This window comes from Antechinus flavipes, chromosome 2 (genome assembly GCF_016432865.1).
Source record: "Antechinus flavipes isolate AdamAnt ecotype Samford, QLD, Australia chromosome 2, AdamAnt_v2, whole genome shotgun sequence".
Taxonomy (NCBI): Eukaryota; Metazoa; Chordata; class Mammalia; order Dasyuromorphia; family Dasyuridae; genus Antechinus; species Antechinus flavipes.
Genome location: NC_067399.1, coordinates 296,727,709 through 296,745,232, shown reverse-complemented (window position 1 = coordinate 296,745,232; position 17,524 = coordinate 296,727,709). Strand labels below are relative to the sequence as shown.

The 17,524-nt window shown below is 35.5% G+C and overlaps 1 protein-coding gene across 1 annotated transcript in view; it reads left to right on the top strand.

Moving 5' to 3' along the window:
- Positions 1 to 17,524, top strand: part of DGLUCY (D-glutamate cyclase) — a 133,373-nt gene that overhangs the window by 75,225 nt on the left and 40,624 nt on the right. Inside the window, 1 exon segment of the mRNA XM_051977411.1 lies at positions 11,911 to 12,171. Within this exon segment, the coding sequence (XP_051833371.1) occupies positions 11,911 to 12,171 (261 nt within the window).

The following is a 17,524-nucleotide window of genomic DNA, read 5'->3' as shown; positions in this document are numbered from 1 at the left end:
AGGTATGTATAAGTAGTTTGAAAAATTCATAAAATGTTTGTCTCTTTCTTGAATTTGCATACAAATTTGCAATGTGTATTTAGGGTTGATTTATAATCCCCAGGCCTTTAAGATTAATAGGCCTTGAACTTCCTTATATATAGGACTATATAGGGGATTGGATTAAATGGAGTTCTGGGACTCTACTTGGTATTTAAGAATTGTGGATCTTTTGAAACTTTTTAATGCAGATCCTGAAGGTGATTGAAAAGATGGTTTTTGAGCTACCTCATGCCTCTAGAGAACTCTCACTGAGGAAATTCCTTTTACCTGTGTAGATTGGTACCTCCTTTACACCTCAGAGGTGCCTGGAACATTGAGAGGAAGTGACTTGCTCAGGGTCACATAGCCAGAATATGTCATAGACAGGGCCTGAACCAAAGATTTCCTGATTAAGAGAAATATTTTTCCCCACTTAATGTATTTTATTTTTTCTAATTACATATAAATATAGTTTTCAACATTTACTTTAATAAGATTTTAAGTTCCAATTTTTTCTCCCTCCTCCATTGCTTCCCCAAGATGGCAAACAATATGATATAGGTTTTACATGTATAGTCATATTAAACATAATTCCATATTAGTCATATTGCCAAAAAAACAGAATGAAAGCAAAAAATCACAACAAAGAAAAAACAAATAAAAATGAAAATATTATACTTTGATCTGCATTTAGACTTCATAGTTCCTTTTCTAGGTATGGATAGCATTTTCCATCATGAGTCTTTTAGAATTGTCTTAGATTGTTGGATTGCTGAGGAGTTAAGTTTATCAAAATTGATCATTGTACAATGTTCTTGTTCCCATGTACAATGTTCTCCTAGTTCTCCTCACTTCACTCAATATCAGTTTATGTAAGTCCTTCCAGGATTTTCTGAAATCCACCTGCTCAAAGCCACATTTTTAATCATTATCCCATACTGCTTCTCTGAGACTTTTCAGACCCCTGGGCATCGGGGTAAGGATAGATTTAGCTTAGGATGGATTGGAATCCTCTGAAGTTGAGGCAGACCATTCTTCCTCTCCTTGATCAGCACCTCTTTCTTTACATCCAGGTCAGATAAATTATATATATGTACATATTATATGTCATTATACATTATATGTTATTATTGAATATAATATAATTGTTACATATTATATATATAATATCATATTATATATATATAATATATATACATATATATATGTATGTGTATATATATATATTTTACCTTACCCGCCCAAGTTTCCACTAAACTCCTGAAACTAAAACCTGCACTCCATCCCATTAGGAAACTGCAGAACAACTAACAATTACCTTGGTCGGATTGGTATGATCGCGCCAGCCACCATCTTTTGATGGTGTTGCCTAAGAGTGGGCAAACATAGACTACTTCAAGATATTCAGGGGAGCCTTCTTGGGGCTTCAGACGAGGGTTCCTCAGATAGTTATGTTTGTTACCTGTTTGAGAAGGGTCACGGAAAGAGGCCTAAAAGAGGCTCAACTCTCAGAGGAGCTTCATATCATCAGTCCTTTTCTACATCTTAAATTAAGATCATCTGTGACCAGCAGAGGGAGCTAAGTGCGTTCAATATACTTATTCCATGAGGAATTTAGAACTGTAATACTACATCTGGGAAGGAAGTTAGAGACCATGTAGTTCAGGGATGTTTAACTTTGTAGTCTGTGAACTTAAAAAAAAAAAAAAAATTGATTAACATATTTCAATATAATTGGTTTCCTTTGTGGATTTTGTTTTATGAATTTAAAAATATACTGAAAGAGGGTTGAAGGACTTCATCAAATCACCGAAGGGATCCATGACACAAAAAAGTTAAAAATGCTTGATCTATTCCATTCTTTTCATTTTATATATGAAGAAGTTGAAGATGGAGGGAAGGGAAGAATTAAATGTACTTATTGTATTTTTACTGCAGTAATAGTGTAGACATGTGACGTAAGAGTTTTTATTGGAGAGAAAAAAATAGACTTCTGAATTTGGAGACATGCTGGGATTTAAATCCTAGATGTTCCTATTTGTGTGACCTTGGCCAGAAATGTGCTATAGTTAGCAGAACTGATTTTTAAATTTTTGGTATAATCATTTACACATCTGAAATCCTCAAAGTTACAAAATAGTGATTTGGGATTTTTTGTTGTTGTTGATTGACTTAAGTGATGGAGAAAATGTTAATAGTTCAGGTTAAACTTAAAAATGTATATTTCATTCATTTGTTTTTTCTTCCTTTGGCTTTCTGTGGTTTCCTTATCTGTAAAGTAAGAAGTTTGTACTAAATCATTTTCAGCATTAAATCCAGTCCTGAAATTCGCAGTTCTGGATTTGTAGGCAACAGACTGTATTAGTGTCCCAGTCTTACCATCTCTATGGCCTCCAGCACAGCATACTCTCTGAGCTCCATTTTTAGCGTTTATCTGGGACTTCTGGTGCTTAGATCTCGGTGTGATGAAGGAATCCTCTGAAGCCCTCTCAAATTCCCCTCCAAACAAATAGAAAAAATGCCTCAGAGGAGCAGGGAAACAACCTACCCCCCTGGTAGTAAAGGTCTGTCTCAGTGGGACCCTAGGGCACAGAAGTCCAGCCTCACAGCAGGGGTCTGCAGCAATGCACCAAGACTTCGGCAATCCACCAGCAAGGTTCCACCTGCCTGCAAACCAGCAGCCCCCCAGGCAACTGAGGAATTTGTACAGCCCAGCGAGGCCCCACCCCATTGACCCCTCCACCTCCAACAAGCCACCAGCAAGGCCTGGAGCCCTTTGCTGACCATTAGTGAAGTCCCTCCCTGGGGCTAGGCACAGTGCAATCCTGCCCCTGGGGCCTACCAGCAGAGACCCTATTTCCATAACAATATAGCAGCAGGACTCCAGCTCTTAGTCAGGTCAGCAATAAAATTACTTCTCCAGGGCTTGCTAGTAGAGCTGATCTGTTTCCATAGCAACCCAGGAGCAGGGTCCCATCCCTGGGGCAGACCAGCAACAAGATCCCTCCTCCAGGGCCAACCAGAAAGATTCTGTTACCATAGCAACCCAACTGCAAGTCACAGCCTCTGGAGCAGGACAACATAACCTGACCCCCAGGGAAGGCCCCCAAGGAGGCCTTTTCCCCATCCCCCAAACAAGCCAGAAGGGGAGTCTTTCCTCCGGAGAAAGTAAATTGCTAAGGCCTGAAGGCCAGTGAAAGCCATCACTAAGACCCAGATCCCAACACAAAAGGCCTGAGACAATGCAGGACCAGAATTCAACTTTCACATAATAATATTATGTGTTTCACATAAAAATATCAAGTCACTAAAAATGGCAGAAAAAAGAGCAAAAAACAAACAAACAAAGAGCTTCATTATAGAAAGTTACTGTGATGAGAGGAAGGATCAAGGCATAAACTTAGAAAAGGACCATAGTACCAGAATGACTACATGGAAAGCATCAAAAAAAAGTGTATTTTAGTCTCAGGCCAAAAAAGAATTCCTGGAATAGCTTAAAAGGGATTTTTAAAAGCAATTAGAGAAGTAGAAGAAAAATTGGGGAAAGAAATGAGAATAATGCAAGAGAATCATGAAATAAGCAATCTAAAGCATGGGAAAAGATATACAAAAATTTACTAAGGAAAATAACTCCATGAAAAATAGAATTGACCAAATGGAAAAGAAAACACAAAAGCTCACTGAAGAAAATAATTCCTTAAAAATTAGAATTGAACAAGTGGAAACTAATGATTCTATGAAGCATAAAGATATAATAAAAGAAAATCAAAAAATTAAAAAAGAAAATGTATAATTTCTCAGTGGACAAACAACTGGTTTAGAAAATACATCTAGGAGAGACAATAAGATTTATTGTACAATCCAAAAGCCATGATTAAAAAAAAAAAAAAACCCTGGACAACATCTTTCAGGAAATTATTAAAGAAAACTGCCCTGATATATTAAAAACAAAAGGTAAAAAATAAATTGAAAGAATCACTACCTGAAAAAAGATCCCAAAATGAAAACTTCCAGGAATATCATAGCTAAATCTCAGAGTTCACAGATCAAGGAGAAAGTATTAGAAGCAACCAAAAAAAATTCAAATATCAAGGAGCTATAGTCAGGATTACACAGAATTTGGCAGCTTCCACATTAAAGAACTGAATGGCTTGGAGTACGGTAAACCAGAAGGCAAAGGTATTAGGATTACAACCAAGAATCACCTATCCAGCAAAAAATATAATCTTCTGGGAAAGGAATAAATATTTAATGAAATAGAGGAATTTCAAGCATTTCTAATTTAAAAACCAGTATTGAATAAAAAAAAATTAACCTCCAAATACAAGACTCTAGGGAAACATAAAAAGGTTAAAAAAACTAGAAAGAGAAAATATAAGAAATTCAATAAAATTAAACTATTTATATTTCTATATGGCAAGGTAATATGTATAACTGTTAACATTATTAGTCTAAGAGAAATAATAAGGAGTATACAGAGACAAAAGATGAGTATATAATGTGATTTTTATGGAATAACATCCAAAAAACAAAATAAAGGGATGAGAAAAAATTACATTGGAAGAAGAAGGGGGAGGGAGATTGAATGAGGTAAGTTATCTGACATAAAGAGCTATTATAATTCAAGGGAAGATAAGGGCAGGCAAAGCTTAAAACCTTACTCTCATCAAATTTGCTCAGAGAGAATAATATAATTCATTCAGTTGGATATAAAAATCTATTTTTATAAGGAAATAAAAAGGGACAGGGAAAATAAAAGGAGGAGGAAGAATTGGTAAAAGGAAAGATATAGTGGGGAAGGTAGTGATCATAAGTAAAACACTTGTGAGGAGGAAAAGAGTTGGGGAGAAGAAGGGATAGATTAAAAAAACAAAAAAATAGCACGAAGGGAAATAGTTATAAATATAAATGTGAATGGAATGAACTCACCCATAAAACAGAAGTAGATAGCAGAATGGATTAAAAAACCGATTCCTACAATATGTTGTTCTCAAGAAACACATTTACACAGAATCTAATTATGCTTTAGTTAAAGCAAAGAAAGCAGGGATAGCAATCATGATCTCAGACAAAGCAAAAGCAAAAAACAGATCTAATTTAAAAAGATGAAGAAGGAAACTATCTTGCTCATAGACAATGAAGTCATACCAATACTAAATATATATGCCAAATGGTATAGCATCTAATTTTTTGAAGGAGAGATTGAATGAGTTGTGGGAAGAAATAGATAATGAAACTATCGTAATGAGGTACTTCAGTTTTCCTCAATTTATATGTCAATTTAGATAAATCTAACCAAATTTAGACAAATCTAACCACGAAATAAGAAGTAAATAAAATTCTAGAAAAGTTAAATATAATGGATTTCTGGAGAAAATTGAATAGAAATAGAAATGAATATACATTTTTCTCATTAGTATATAGCACCTGCACAAAAATTGACTTGCATTAGAACAGAAAACCTTACAAGTGCGGAAAAGCAGAAAGTCAATTATTCTTTTTAGATTATACAATACTGATTAATTCAATAAAAAATTTCAATCAATAATGGACAATGGAAAGAGAGATTAAAATTAATTGAAAATTAGATAATCTAAGCCTAAAAACCAAATGGGTCAAAGAACAAATCATAGAATTGATCATTTCTAAAAAAATAACAGCAATGATACAACATACCAACATTTATGAGATGCGACCAAAGAGGAAATTGGGAAACACACACAGACACACACACAGACACACACAGACACACACACACACGTGTGTGTGTGTGTGTGTGTGTGTGTGTTTATATCGATAAAGTAAAATAAATGAATTGGGCAATGCAAACTAAAAAAATCAATGAATTGGTCATGCAAACTAAAAAAAAAACTAGAAAAAGAAAATTAAATATCCTCAAACACAAAATTAGAAATCTTTTTTAATTTAATGGTATTTAATTTTTACAATCACATGTAAAAATAGGTTTTAACATTCATTTTTGTAAGATTTTGAGTTCCAAATTTTTTTCTCTCAACCTCTCTTATTTCCTCCTTTCCCTCTGGTATAGGTAGTACATGTATAATCATTTTAAACATATTCCCATATTAATTATTTTTATGAAAGAAAAATTAGAACAAAAGGGAAAAACTACGAGAAAGAAAAAGCAAATAAACAAAAAAGTGAAAATAGCATGCAGTTTTCAGACAAAGAAATCAAAATTATCTACAATCATAAAAAAATTTAAAAATTAAATTACTATTGATCAGAGAAAGGTAAATTAAAACAACTCATACCTATCATAGAGGCTTATAGGACAAAAAGGAAAATGTATTTTGGAGGACATGTGGGAAAACAGAATCAGGAGAACATTGTACACACAGCAATTTTGTTCAGTGAAGAATTGTGAATGACTTAGCTTTTCTCAGCAACACAATGATCCAACCAATTCCAAGGAACTAATGTTGTAACATGTTATCTGCCTCCAGAGAAATAACTAATATTGATTGAATACAGAATGAAGAATGACATTTTTCACTTTCTTCAATTTTTTTCTTTTTTCAAGTCATCTTGTACTAAATAATTAATATGGAAATGTTTTACATAATTGCACATGTATAACCTATATCTGATTGCTTACCATCTCAGGGAAAGTGGAGGGGGATAGAATTTGAACTCAAAAATTTAAATAAAAATGTTACAAAATCAGAGGAAAAAATTACATTTATATGTAAGATATACTTGTGCCAGTGTTGTCTAAATATAAAGAAAGTCGAATCACATGTACCTAATTTGGGCTCTAGCCTCCCCCCTCCCCAAGTAAGACTATGATTTCTGCCTTAGAGGGGAGGAGGAAGGTGACTATGGCTAATCACTCACTCCTTCCCTTGATTTATCTCCAAGAAGAATATCAATATCTGACCAGAATTATATTTTTTATCTTTAAGTCTAGATGTACAGTAGGCTCAGATACGAATCTCTGGGGTTGAAAGTGCTAGAAGTCAAGACACATTTTAGGGAGGGGGACAGCTTCCCCTACCTGGAAGTGATTCTGGACATCCTTGCAGGCATTTAAAAGCTGTCTTTGACATCTTGAAACGGCTTTTCTTGGACTTGTCCATTTTCAGTCTGCCATCAACTTTTCTTTCTTTCTTTTTTTTTAAAATAACTTTTTATTGATAGAACCCATGCCAGGGTATTTTTTACAGCATTATCCCTTGCATTCACTTCTGTTCCAATTTTTCCCCTCCCTCCCTCCACCCCCTCCCCCAGATGGCAAGCAGTCCTTTACATGTTGAATAGGTTACAGTATATCTTAGATACAATATATGTGTGCAGAACCGAACAGTTTTCTTTTTTTTTTAAATTTAAATTTTATTTTATTTAATAATAACTTTGTATTGACAGAATCCATGCCAGGGTAATTTTTTACAACATTATCCCTTGCACTCACTTATGTTTCGTTTTTTCCCCTCCCTCCCTCCACCCCCCCCCCCCCCAGATGGCAAGCAGTCCTATATATGTTAAATATGTTGCAGTATATCCTAGATACAATACATATTTGCAGAACTGAACAGTTCTCCTGTTGCACAGGGAGAATTGGATTCAGAAGGTAAAAAATAACTCGGGAAGAAAATCAAAAATGCAAATAGTTCACATTCGTTTCCCAGTGTTCCTTCTTTGGGTGTAGCTGTTTCTGTCCATCATTTATCCATTGAAACTCAGTTAGGTCTCTTTGTCATAGAAATCCACTTCCATCAGAATACATCCTCATACAATATCGTTGTCGAAGTGTATAATGATCTCCTGGTTCTGCTCATCTCACTTAGCATCAGTCCATGTAGGTCTCTCCAAGCCTCTCTGTATTCATCCTGCTGGTCATTCCTTACAGAGCAATAATATTCCATAACATTCATATACCACAATTTACCCAGCCATTCTCCAATTGATGGGCATCCATTCATTTTCCAGTTTCTAGCCACTAGAAACAGGGCTGCTACAAACATTTTGGCACATACAGGTCCCTTTCCCTTTTTTAGTATCTCTTTGGGGTATAAACCCAATAGAAACACTGCTGGATCAAAGGATATGCACAGTTTGATAACTTTTTGGGCATAATTCCAGATTGCTCTCCAGAATGGTTGGATTCCCGAACAGTTTTCTTGTTGCACAGGGAGAATTGGATTCAGAAGGTATAAATAACCCGGGAAGAAAAACAAAAATGCAAATAGTTTATATTCATTTCCCAGTGTTCTTTCTTTGGGTGTAGCTGCTTCTGTCCATCTTTGATCAATTGAAACTGAATTAGCTCTCTTTATTGAAGAGATCCACTTCCATCAGAATACATCCTCAAACAGTATCATTGTTGAGGTATATAATGATCTCCTGGTTCTGCTCATTTCACTTAGCATCAGTTCATGTAAGTCTCACCAGTCCTCTCTATATTCATCCCGCTGGTCATTCCTTACAGAACAATAATATTCCATAACGTTCATATACCACAATTTACTCAACCATTCTCCAGTTGATGGGCATCCATTCATTTTCCAGCTTCTAGCCACTACAAAAAGGGCTGCCACAAACATTTTGGCACACACAGGTCCCTTTCCCTTCTTTAGTATCTCTTTGGGGTATAAGCCCAGTAGAAACACTGCTGGACCAAAGGGTATGCACAGTTTGATAACTTTTTGAGCATAGTTCCAAGTTGCTCTCCCGAATGTCTGGATGTGTTCACAATTCCACCAACAATGTATCAGTGTCCCTGTTTCCCCACATCCCCTCCAACATTCCACATTATCTTTCCCTGTCACTCTAACTTAATTTCTTTTTATTATTATTATTATTATTTTAAATAACTTTTTATTGATAGAACGCATGCCAGGGTAATTTTTAGAGCATTATCCCTTGCATTCATTTCTGTTCCGATTTTTCCCCTCCCTCCCTCCACCTCCTCCCCCAGATGGCAAGCAATCCTTTACATGTTGAATAGGTTACAGTATATACTGGATACAATATACATGTGCAGAACCGAACAGTTTTCTTGTTGCACAGGGAGAATTGAATTCAGAAGGTATAAATAATCCGGGAAGAAAAACAAAAATGAAAGCAGTTTATATTCATCTCCCAGTGTTCTTTCTTTGGGTGTAGCTGCTTCTGCCCATCTTTGGCCATCAACTTTTCTTCATAATCTCAGTGTCTTGGACTCTGAGGTCACTCAGTCAATTGGGAGCTGAGTCTCCTTACATGTATTACATCAAGTATGGAGTTGAGATTTATTATAAAATGAGGTATTAGATGATTTCTGAAGTCCTTTCTAGTTCCAAACTCTAGGATCCTGATAGAATCCTAAGATCTATAAAAATATAGAGTCAAAGCTAGAAACCAAGAGTCTTGTTTTCCAGGGTATTTCTTTTTCATTAAAACCCACTAACAAGCATATAAAAGAGATGGGCTTCAGAGGAATGGGCTGGTAGAGCAAAAATTTTCTCATTCTAGATCATATTCATTTACTTTGGCATCTGCATTTTCTTATCTTTGTGGCCAATTTTGACCAGTATCTACCTTACATACTTTATCCATCCATCCATCCATCCATCCATCAACAAGTATTTAAGGAATGAATGAAGCTCATGATTTCCTATGTTTCTATCTTTCTGAAAGTAGAGAGAGGACTGAACTTCCCAGAAGTACTAATAGATCACAGATTAGAGTGTGGTTGACCATAAATCTTATCATAGTAGATAAAGAACTGAGCTTGAATACAGAAAGACCTGGACTCAAGCTCAATACTAGGTACTTAGCAGTTATGTAATCCTACAGCAAATTGATGATCTTTTCCAGATCTCCATTTCCTCATTTTTAAAATGAGGATAATAAAAGCACCTATTTCACAGTGTTGTTATGAGACTTGAATAAGATAATGTATATAAATTATTTTGCAAACTTTAAAAAGCATTCTTACATGTGGACTATGATGATGGTGATGGAGTAACTTATAAAGCTATCATTGCTCCTATAGTTTAAAGTTTATGGTAGAATGAGCTCTCCATGAATGAAGGACTTCCCAAGGCTAAGAGTTATAAGCTAATGGATAGCGCTTTCCTAATTCGTTTCCACCATCAATGCAGGGGAAGGCTAAAGGTAGCAGAGTCCAACCATGGTGGAGGTGGTTGAGTTATCTGCATTACCTTAAAATAAAACATCTTTGGCTTTTCTGTGCCAGCAGTGATGGCTGGACGTACAGTCACAAACTAGCCTCCTGCCAAATCACAGGATGTTGCTCTTAGACTTAAAAACAATTTGGAGATCTGAGACCTCTATATATTCACAAAGTTTTAGAGCTAGTCATGTATGTGTTTCTATATTTGCGTGTATATACATATATAAAGTGGCTTGTACAAATAGTTAAAATGTTCTCAATTACCAGTACTCTCCCAGGCTTTCTCCTCGTGTGTGTGTGTGTGTGTGTGTGTGTGTGTGTGTGTGTGTGTGATAAGAGACAGGACCACTAATGTTAACATTGGCTCACATACAAGGCTGCTGGATAGGAAAGTGTTATATAATACTTTCCAAACAGAAAACATTTGGGTATGGACCACATCCTTGCTTTTCTCTCCTATTGCAGATAAAAAACAGGTGACTGGATAGTATCATCTTGTCAGTCTGAAACATAAAGCTTTGGAAAAATAGGATTATAAATAAACCTGGGAAACAAAGTGATATTTTTTGCTGGAGGGCCTCTTTAATTCTAGAAAATAGCAAGTCCTTTAAGTTTCATATGATTTTAAGTAAGCTGTTATTAGAAAAATGGATATTGAACATTAAAAGTAATAATAGAGTAATAGTAGTACCAGTAACTGGCATATATGTAGGTGTGTGTGTGTGTGTGTGTGTGTGTGTGTGTGTGTGTGTGTGTGTATATATATATATATATATATATAAAACCTTAAAATAAAACATCTTTGACTTTATATATATATAGTGCTTTAAGGTTTGAAAAGGGCTTTACATATATTATCTCATTTGAATGTTACTGTTGAAACCTTGTGGGAAAAGTGCTACAGATTTTATCTACATTTTACAGATTCTGAAGCTGGTAGCTTAATTCACTTGTCCAAGATCACAGAGCTAGTTTCTAGTTGAAACGCAGGACTTCCTATCTCAAAATTCAGCACTAAATACACTATGCTTTAACGATTCAGTGTTTATCCTTGGGTCTCAAATATAGAGCCTGGTTTTATAGAAAAAGATGTAGCTTATTCGCATACTAGCTATATATGAGCCTTACCTTTAGCTTCAGTTTTTTCATCTATACAATATGATACTCTCTGAAAGTCTGAATTGTAGATCTGGTGCTGACCCACACTGGATGAGGGAATTCCTCAGCAAAACCTTCCTCTACAAATAAAATCAGAAATCAACCCCCAAAATCAATAAACTATGTCTCAAAGCCTCCAGTTTCCTAATCTGTAAAGTGAAATACCACAACTAGTACTATCTATATCCTAAGTTTTTTTTAATGAGAAAATACAGTATAAATCTTAAAAGTGCTACTTACAATGTTCAGTTATTATTGTTGTTGTTATTGTCATTATTCCTTGCTTTTTATGGAGATTTGCTTTACATTTGCATCTCCTTTTCCATAAAGATGGAAGTTTTACTAGGAGAAGATTGAATTCAGACTAAACAATCCTGGCAATTTAGTAAGAGTCTTAGGAGGATGTGATTCCAGCTGTGAGTAACTTCAATTCATCAGCACCATTGTCTTTCCTTGTGATATTGTTCTTCTTTGATATTTATGCCAAAAATAATCTTTAAAGCAAAGAAAAATAACACTCAAAACACATAAGCAATTAACCCTTTTTTCTTTCTTTTAAAAATATTTGTAAGACAAAGCTTTTGTAATTTTAGGGAACCGAGGAATAAAGCATCTGTTCAACAAAGATGAACTGCTGAAGGCTTCTCTGTCCCTGTCCCATGCTCATTCAGTACTCATCACCACTGGGTTCCCTACCCATTTCACTCATGACCCACCTGAAGAGACTGATGGTCCCCCAGGAGCCATTGCAATGGCTGCCATTTTGCAAGCTTTAGAAAAGGAGGTTGCCATTGTTGTTGATGAGAGAGCCATGAACCTACATAGAAAGATTATTGAAGACTCCATCGATCAAGGTGAGTTGAACCAAATGAGAAGCATGTATCCATGAATTACATACTTTTTCTCTAGTAGTATTCTCAGCTCCCTAGATTAGCATTAGGCTGTAGAAGAGTTCTGAATTCAATTTTGTTCAAAACTACAAACATTATTAAGTGGCTTCTAATTGCTAGACAATCTCTGTCTCCCAGCTCTGCCCTTTTGGTAGGTCGTTGTTCTGTTATTAAGTTTTGTCTGACTCTTCATAACTTTATGGCCTATAGCCCACCAGTGCTGTCCATGGAGTCACTAAGAATCCGGCACAACTGAAAAATATTGGAGTGGTTTACTATTCAGTTCATTTTACAAATGGGGAAATGAGGCAAACGGGTTAAGTGACCTGCCCAGGGTCACACCGTTAGTGTCTAGACTAGATTTAAACTCAGCTTTTCCTGTCTCCAGACCCAGCTCTTTATCCATTGAGTCACCTAACTGCCTCTTTTGGGCATCTTGAGCTGGAGTGGGGATGCTTATTGGTTTATTAAAGCATCTAGAAATAGGTAAATATATTGTCAGCTTGAGGTCACGCCCCATGATGACCTCATGACCTCCTGATTCCCAGTGGTGTTCAAGGGAAGAAAATAAGTATTCTCATCTTTTTTTCTATAACCTGCTTCTTTAGCCTTTCTGTCCCCAACAATTTACACTCTCAAAGAAGTTTTTCTATTTTTATTCTAATAATAAAAAGGCCTTAGTCCCACAAAGTTATTGGTTTAAAATCACTGAGACTCTAGAGAAGCAACATCAGCACATAGATTTGTTACATAGAACACACAACTTAAAGGAACTTGATTGAGTCCAATCTTTTTATGTTCCAGATAAAGAAACTGAGACAGATAGAGGTTTGGTGTCAGACAGCAGTCCTACACTCTATGCTAATCATCTTATGTCAGCTTATGCCAGCTATACCACTGACTCAAGGTCAAAGTCAATCACTGTACCACTTTGGTACTCGATTTCCTTCTCCATAAAATCATTTGATCTTAATAGATTCTTCTATATTTGAAGTATGGTGACTTTCCTGTTAGGCTTGTAGATTTAGGAAGTAAGCAAAAAAGGTTTTGACTCCAATTCTTACAGCTGCCTTGACTGATTATTATTATTTTTTTTTATTTTTTATTTTTTGCTGACCAAGTTCCTAGCATCACCTTGATTCACTGTACTCAATCTCCTGAATCTCAAGCTGTGGACTTCCACTGTACATAAATTCTGATCCCCATCTAGCCCGGCTTGTGACTTGAATGGATGATTTGATATAGTGCATTTTGGAAAGCTTTCATTAAATTTGGCAAGAAAAGATGTCTTTCAAAAGACTGTGACTTGAATATAAATAACTTTCAATTATCTGGGGAAAATCTAGATTGTGAGGTAGTGCTGAACAAAAATTCCATCTGGATGAGAATGAGGGTATTTCACCCACTTATTATAATGCCCACTCAAGATAAATTTTGGTTGATTATATAATCTGGATCCTTATTGCTGTTCTGTAATTTTACTCTTATTCACTCTGTCACTCATTTTCCAGAATTCCTCTTCTCATTGTCTGAAGCACTCCTTTACCCTCAAGCTTAATGGTATAGCTTCCTTAATTGAAAAACTTGAAGGCATTCTAACAGAATTCCCTCAACATTCTTCAGCATCACTATCCATCCTCATCTCTCTCCATCCATCCTGTCTCAGAAGAAGAAATGATTTTCTCTTTGTTATGGTTATATACACCTTTGATTCATCACCTTCTGCCTTCCTGAAGACCTTGCAATATCCCCTTTCTTACATTTATCTTCATTTTCTCCCTTTTCAATGCTTACTTCCTCTTCCGGGCCTAAGCCTACATCAGGCTAGTTCACATAAGTATGAAATTAGAATGGCATGAAACACTCATAGGCCATAATATTCAGTAAAATAAATTTATTTACAATAAAATATTTTAAAACATATGATTATTAATTCAAATGGATGATGGTCTCCTGTGGCCTTTACATTTGCTATAGAAGTATTGATTGGAAAGACAACCAGTAAGATTGTAAGAATTCCAATAAACTACCACATGCCAACTCTTCATAAGGAAATCCTTCCAGTGGTCCCTTAAACAAATGAAACCCCAAGGCTAGCCTCGTTGGCCCATAAAGAAAAACCAGCCCAACTTATGTAAAAGATGCTGCCCATACCTCTACTACCAAACTCCCCAACTGTCTTCGGACAGGCCCAGGTCTCCCCTGACCAAAAAACATCTGTCCCCTTAACTATTTGATGCCCAACTGATGGGCATCTACTCATCTAACTCTGCCATGACAAAAAGAGCTGCTACAAATATTTATGCACATGTGGGTCCTTCCCCCTTTTTTATGATCTCTCTGGGATATAGACTCAATAATGACATTCTGAATCAAAGAGTTTGTACAGGTTTATAGCCCTTTGGACTTAGTGTCAAATTGCTCTCCAGAATGGTTGGATCAGTTCACAACTCCACCAACAATGCATTAATGCCCCAGTTTTCCTGCATCCCCTCCAACATTTATCATTGTCTTTTCCTGTCATTTTAGCTAATCTGAGAGGTGGGCGGGGCCACTTTCTCTTAATGGAAGAAAATTAATGGGGATCTTCTCCCTTGACTTTCGAAATAACATATTCCTGATTCTCTGACTATTGCTCTAATCAACTTTTCTTTATGACTCTGTTTTCTTCCCATTCTCTTTAAGATGGGTATTTCCTAAAGTTATATCTTTCAAATTTTCTCTTTTTATTCTTTGTTCTTGGTAGTCTCTATGGTTTCAATAATGACTCACATGCAGATAAGTCATATATATGCATAAATACATGCACACATGTATGTATGTATGTATATGTGCATATGTATATTAAAAGAGGAAAAAGGGGAGGGACAGAGGAAGAGAGATTGCTGGACAAGGAATCAGGAAGATCTGACTGACTTCAGATACTTATTAACTAACTTCATGGACAAGTTTGGGCAAGTCACTTAATGTTTATTTCAATTTACTCATCTATAAAATAAGGATAATAATATTCCCCATCTCCTTGGATTATTGTGACATAAAATGAAATAGTTGTAATATTTGTAAATGACTTTGGAAAACTTAAAACACTATATAAATACTAGATATCAGTATTATTCTTGTTATTATTATCATCTATATGTCCAGTCTTTCCATCTCCAGAGTTCTACTCCCATATCTTCAATTGCCTATAGAATGTCTCCAGCTGCATGCCCCATTTAAAACCCGCAGACTAAACATAGTCCAAACCAAACTTACTATCTTGACTTCTCAACTTACTTCTCCTGGTGCTATTGTTCTAGTTATTATTACTACCATTCACCCAGTCTTCAAAATTTTCATGTTTTTGATGCTTCCTTTTCTCTCTTATCATGTCAAACCAGTTACCAAGTCATATCAACTTTATAATATCTCTGGGATCTCTTCTTCCCCTCTGCTCCCCCAACCCTACCCTAATATAGGTCCTTATTACTACCCTCTTGTGATTGCAATAATTTCCTAATGGCTTTTCTCTTTCCTCTTTTCTCCCTCCTCCAAACCATCCTTTACTCTGCTGTCAGGCTAATCTCCTTTATTTAATTACCAGGGAGTGCTACTGGCCAAGTGCCTGACTGTTTTCAGTCGCATGGGCCAAGTGTTGGTTCTGCAGCCCAACCCAGAGGGTACTCAGAGGTAACACTATGTTCTCTATGTTCTTAAGAGAGCTAGCTAGCTACCTCTGTTTCCCAGCATTGCCCTTTTTGTGGGTAGCAACACTCATCTGATGAGTCTCAAAGTGTGATACAAGTGGATTTACCTAACTGACTCTTATGGCTTGTGGCGTCCACACCCTGGGATATTCTGCTGGCCTTGCTTCATTGTTGTTTTAGGACTTTAAACACCAAAGTATGCATGATGAAATTGATCATATAATCATGGCTTACCTGTACATAGTTCTTTCCATTTAAGCAGGAAAAGACTAAAGGTATTTAATCAACTATCTCATGCCTGGATTCCTACAGCTTTTCCCATGCCCAAGCATTCTCAGACATTCTAAGTCTCTAGGCAAGTCCCTCTACTTGGGAGAAAAAACAATCTACATTTTGTGTTTTAATAGGTATTGTTTCTAATGCTTTCAAGTTTACAAATTATTTTTTCATATCTTATCTAATTTTATCCTTGCAATAACCTTGTAAGGGCTATATTAAATTTATTTTAGAGATGAGGAAACAGAGGCTGAAGGAGGTTGTTATTTGTTCAAGGTCACACATAATCAATACTTTGGAAGTAGGAATGAAACTCAGGTCTTTCTGAGTCAAAGTCTATCACCCTATTCACTAGGTTACCTACTTACCTTTTAACTAAACTCTGCTAGGGACATAACTTATTAATGTACAAACATTCTTGCCTTGACAGAAATTGCATTAAACAGAATTCTTTTTTGCTTATCGAAAAAGCCCTCTGACCCAAGCAATTTCCAATACATCTTTTTAGTAATAATGAAACACAAGATGAATAAATTTCCCAAAGACAAAGAAATTCAAGAATAATTTTTAAAAGTATGCAGGTTTCAGTTAGTTTTTGAATTATTTGCCGAAATGAATGATAAAAATATTAATGTTGGTACTCATCCTTTTGGGGAAGTCCTATCATCTCAGAAAACTAATCTGGTCAAAGGCATACCTTACTGTTGAGTTGCTCTATGATAAATAAAGGAAATTTCCCTCTATAGATTTAGTCACAAATTCTGAATTTGGGGGTTGAAGTGGATTCAGTATATTTCCTGTTTTGATAAGGTTTTTAATTCAAGAGAGATAAAGGAAGAAAAAAATTAGGCCATGGAGATTATTACAATATAGATTCTTTTTTCCTCTTCTTTTCCCATCTAATTTGCTTATGATATCACCCTTTATGTCTAAATCATTTACCCATTTTGATATTATTTTTAGTATATGCTGTGAAATATTGATCAATGGAGAGTTTCTACGAAACTATTTTCTAGTTTTCTCAGTAATTTTTGTCTTATGGTGAGTTTTTGTCCCAAAAGCCTGTATCTTGGGTTTATCAAAAATTAGATTATCATGGTTGTTTACTACTCTTTCTTTAAACTACCTTTGTACTACTAAGAATAATTTAGGACGAGTAGTAGTTTATTCCTAATCTATTCCATTGAGTCACCACTCTATTTTCTAGCCAGTGCCAAATTGTTTTGATAATTACTGTTTTGTAATATAGTTTGAAAATCTTGCCTTTTCTCATTTCCCAAATATATAGAGAATTGACTTTAATTTATAGAAATCAAACCATTCTCCAATTGATAAATGGTCAAAGGATATGA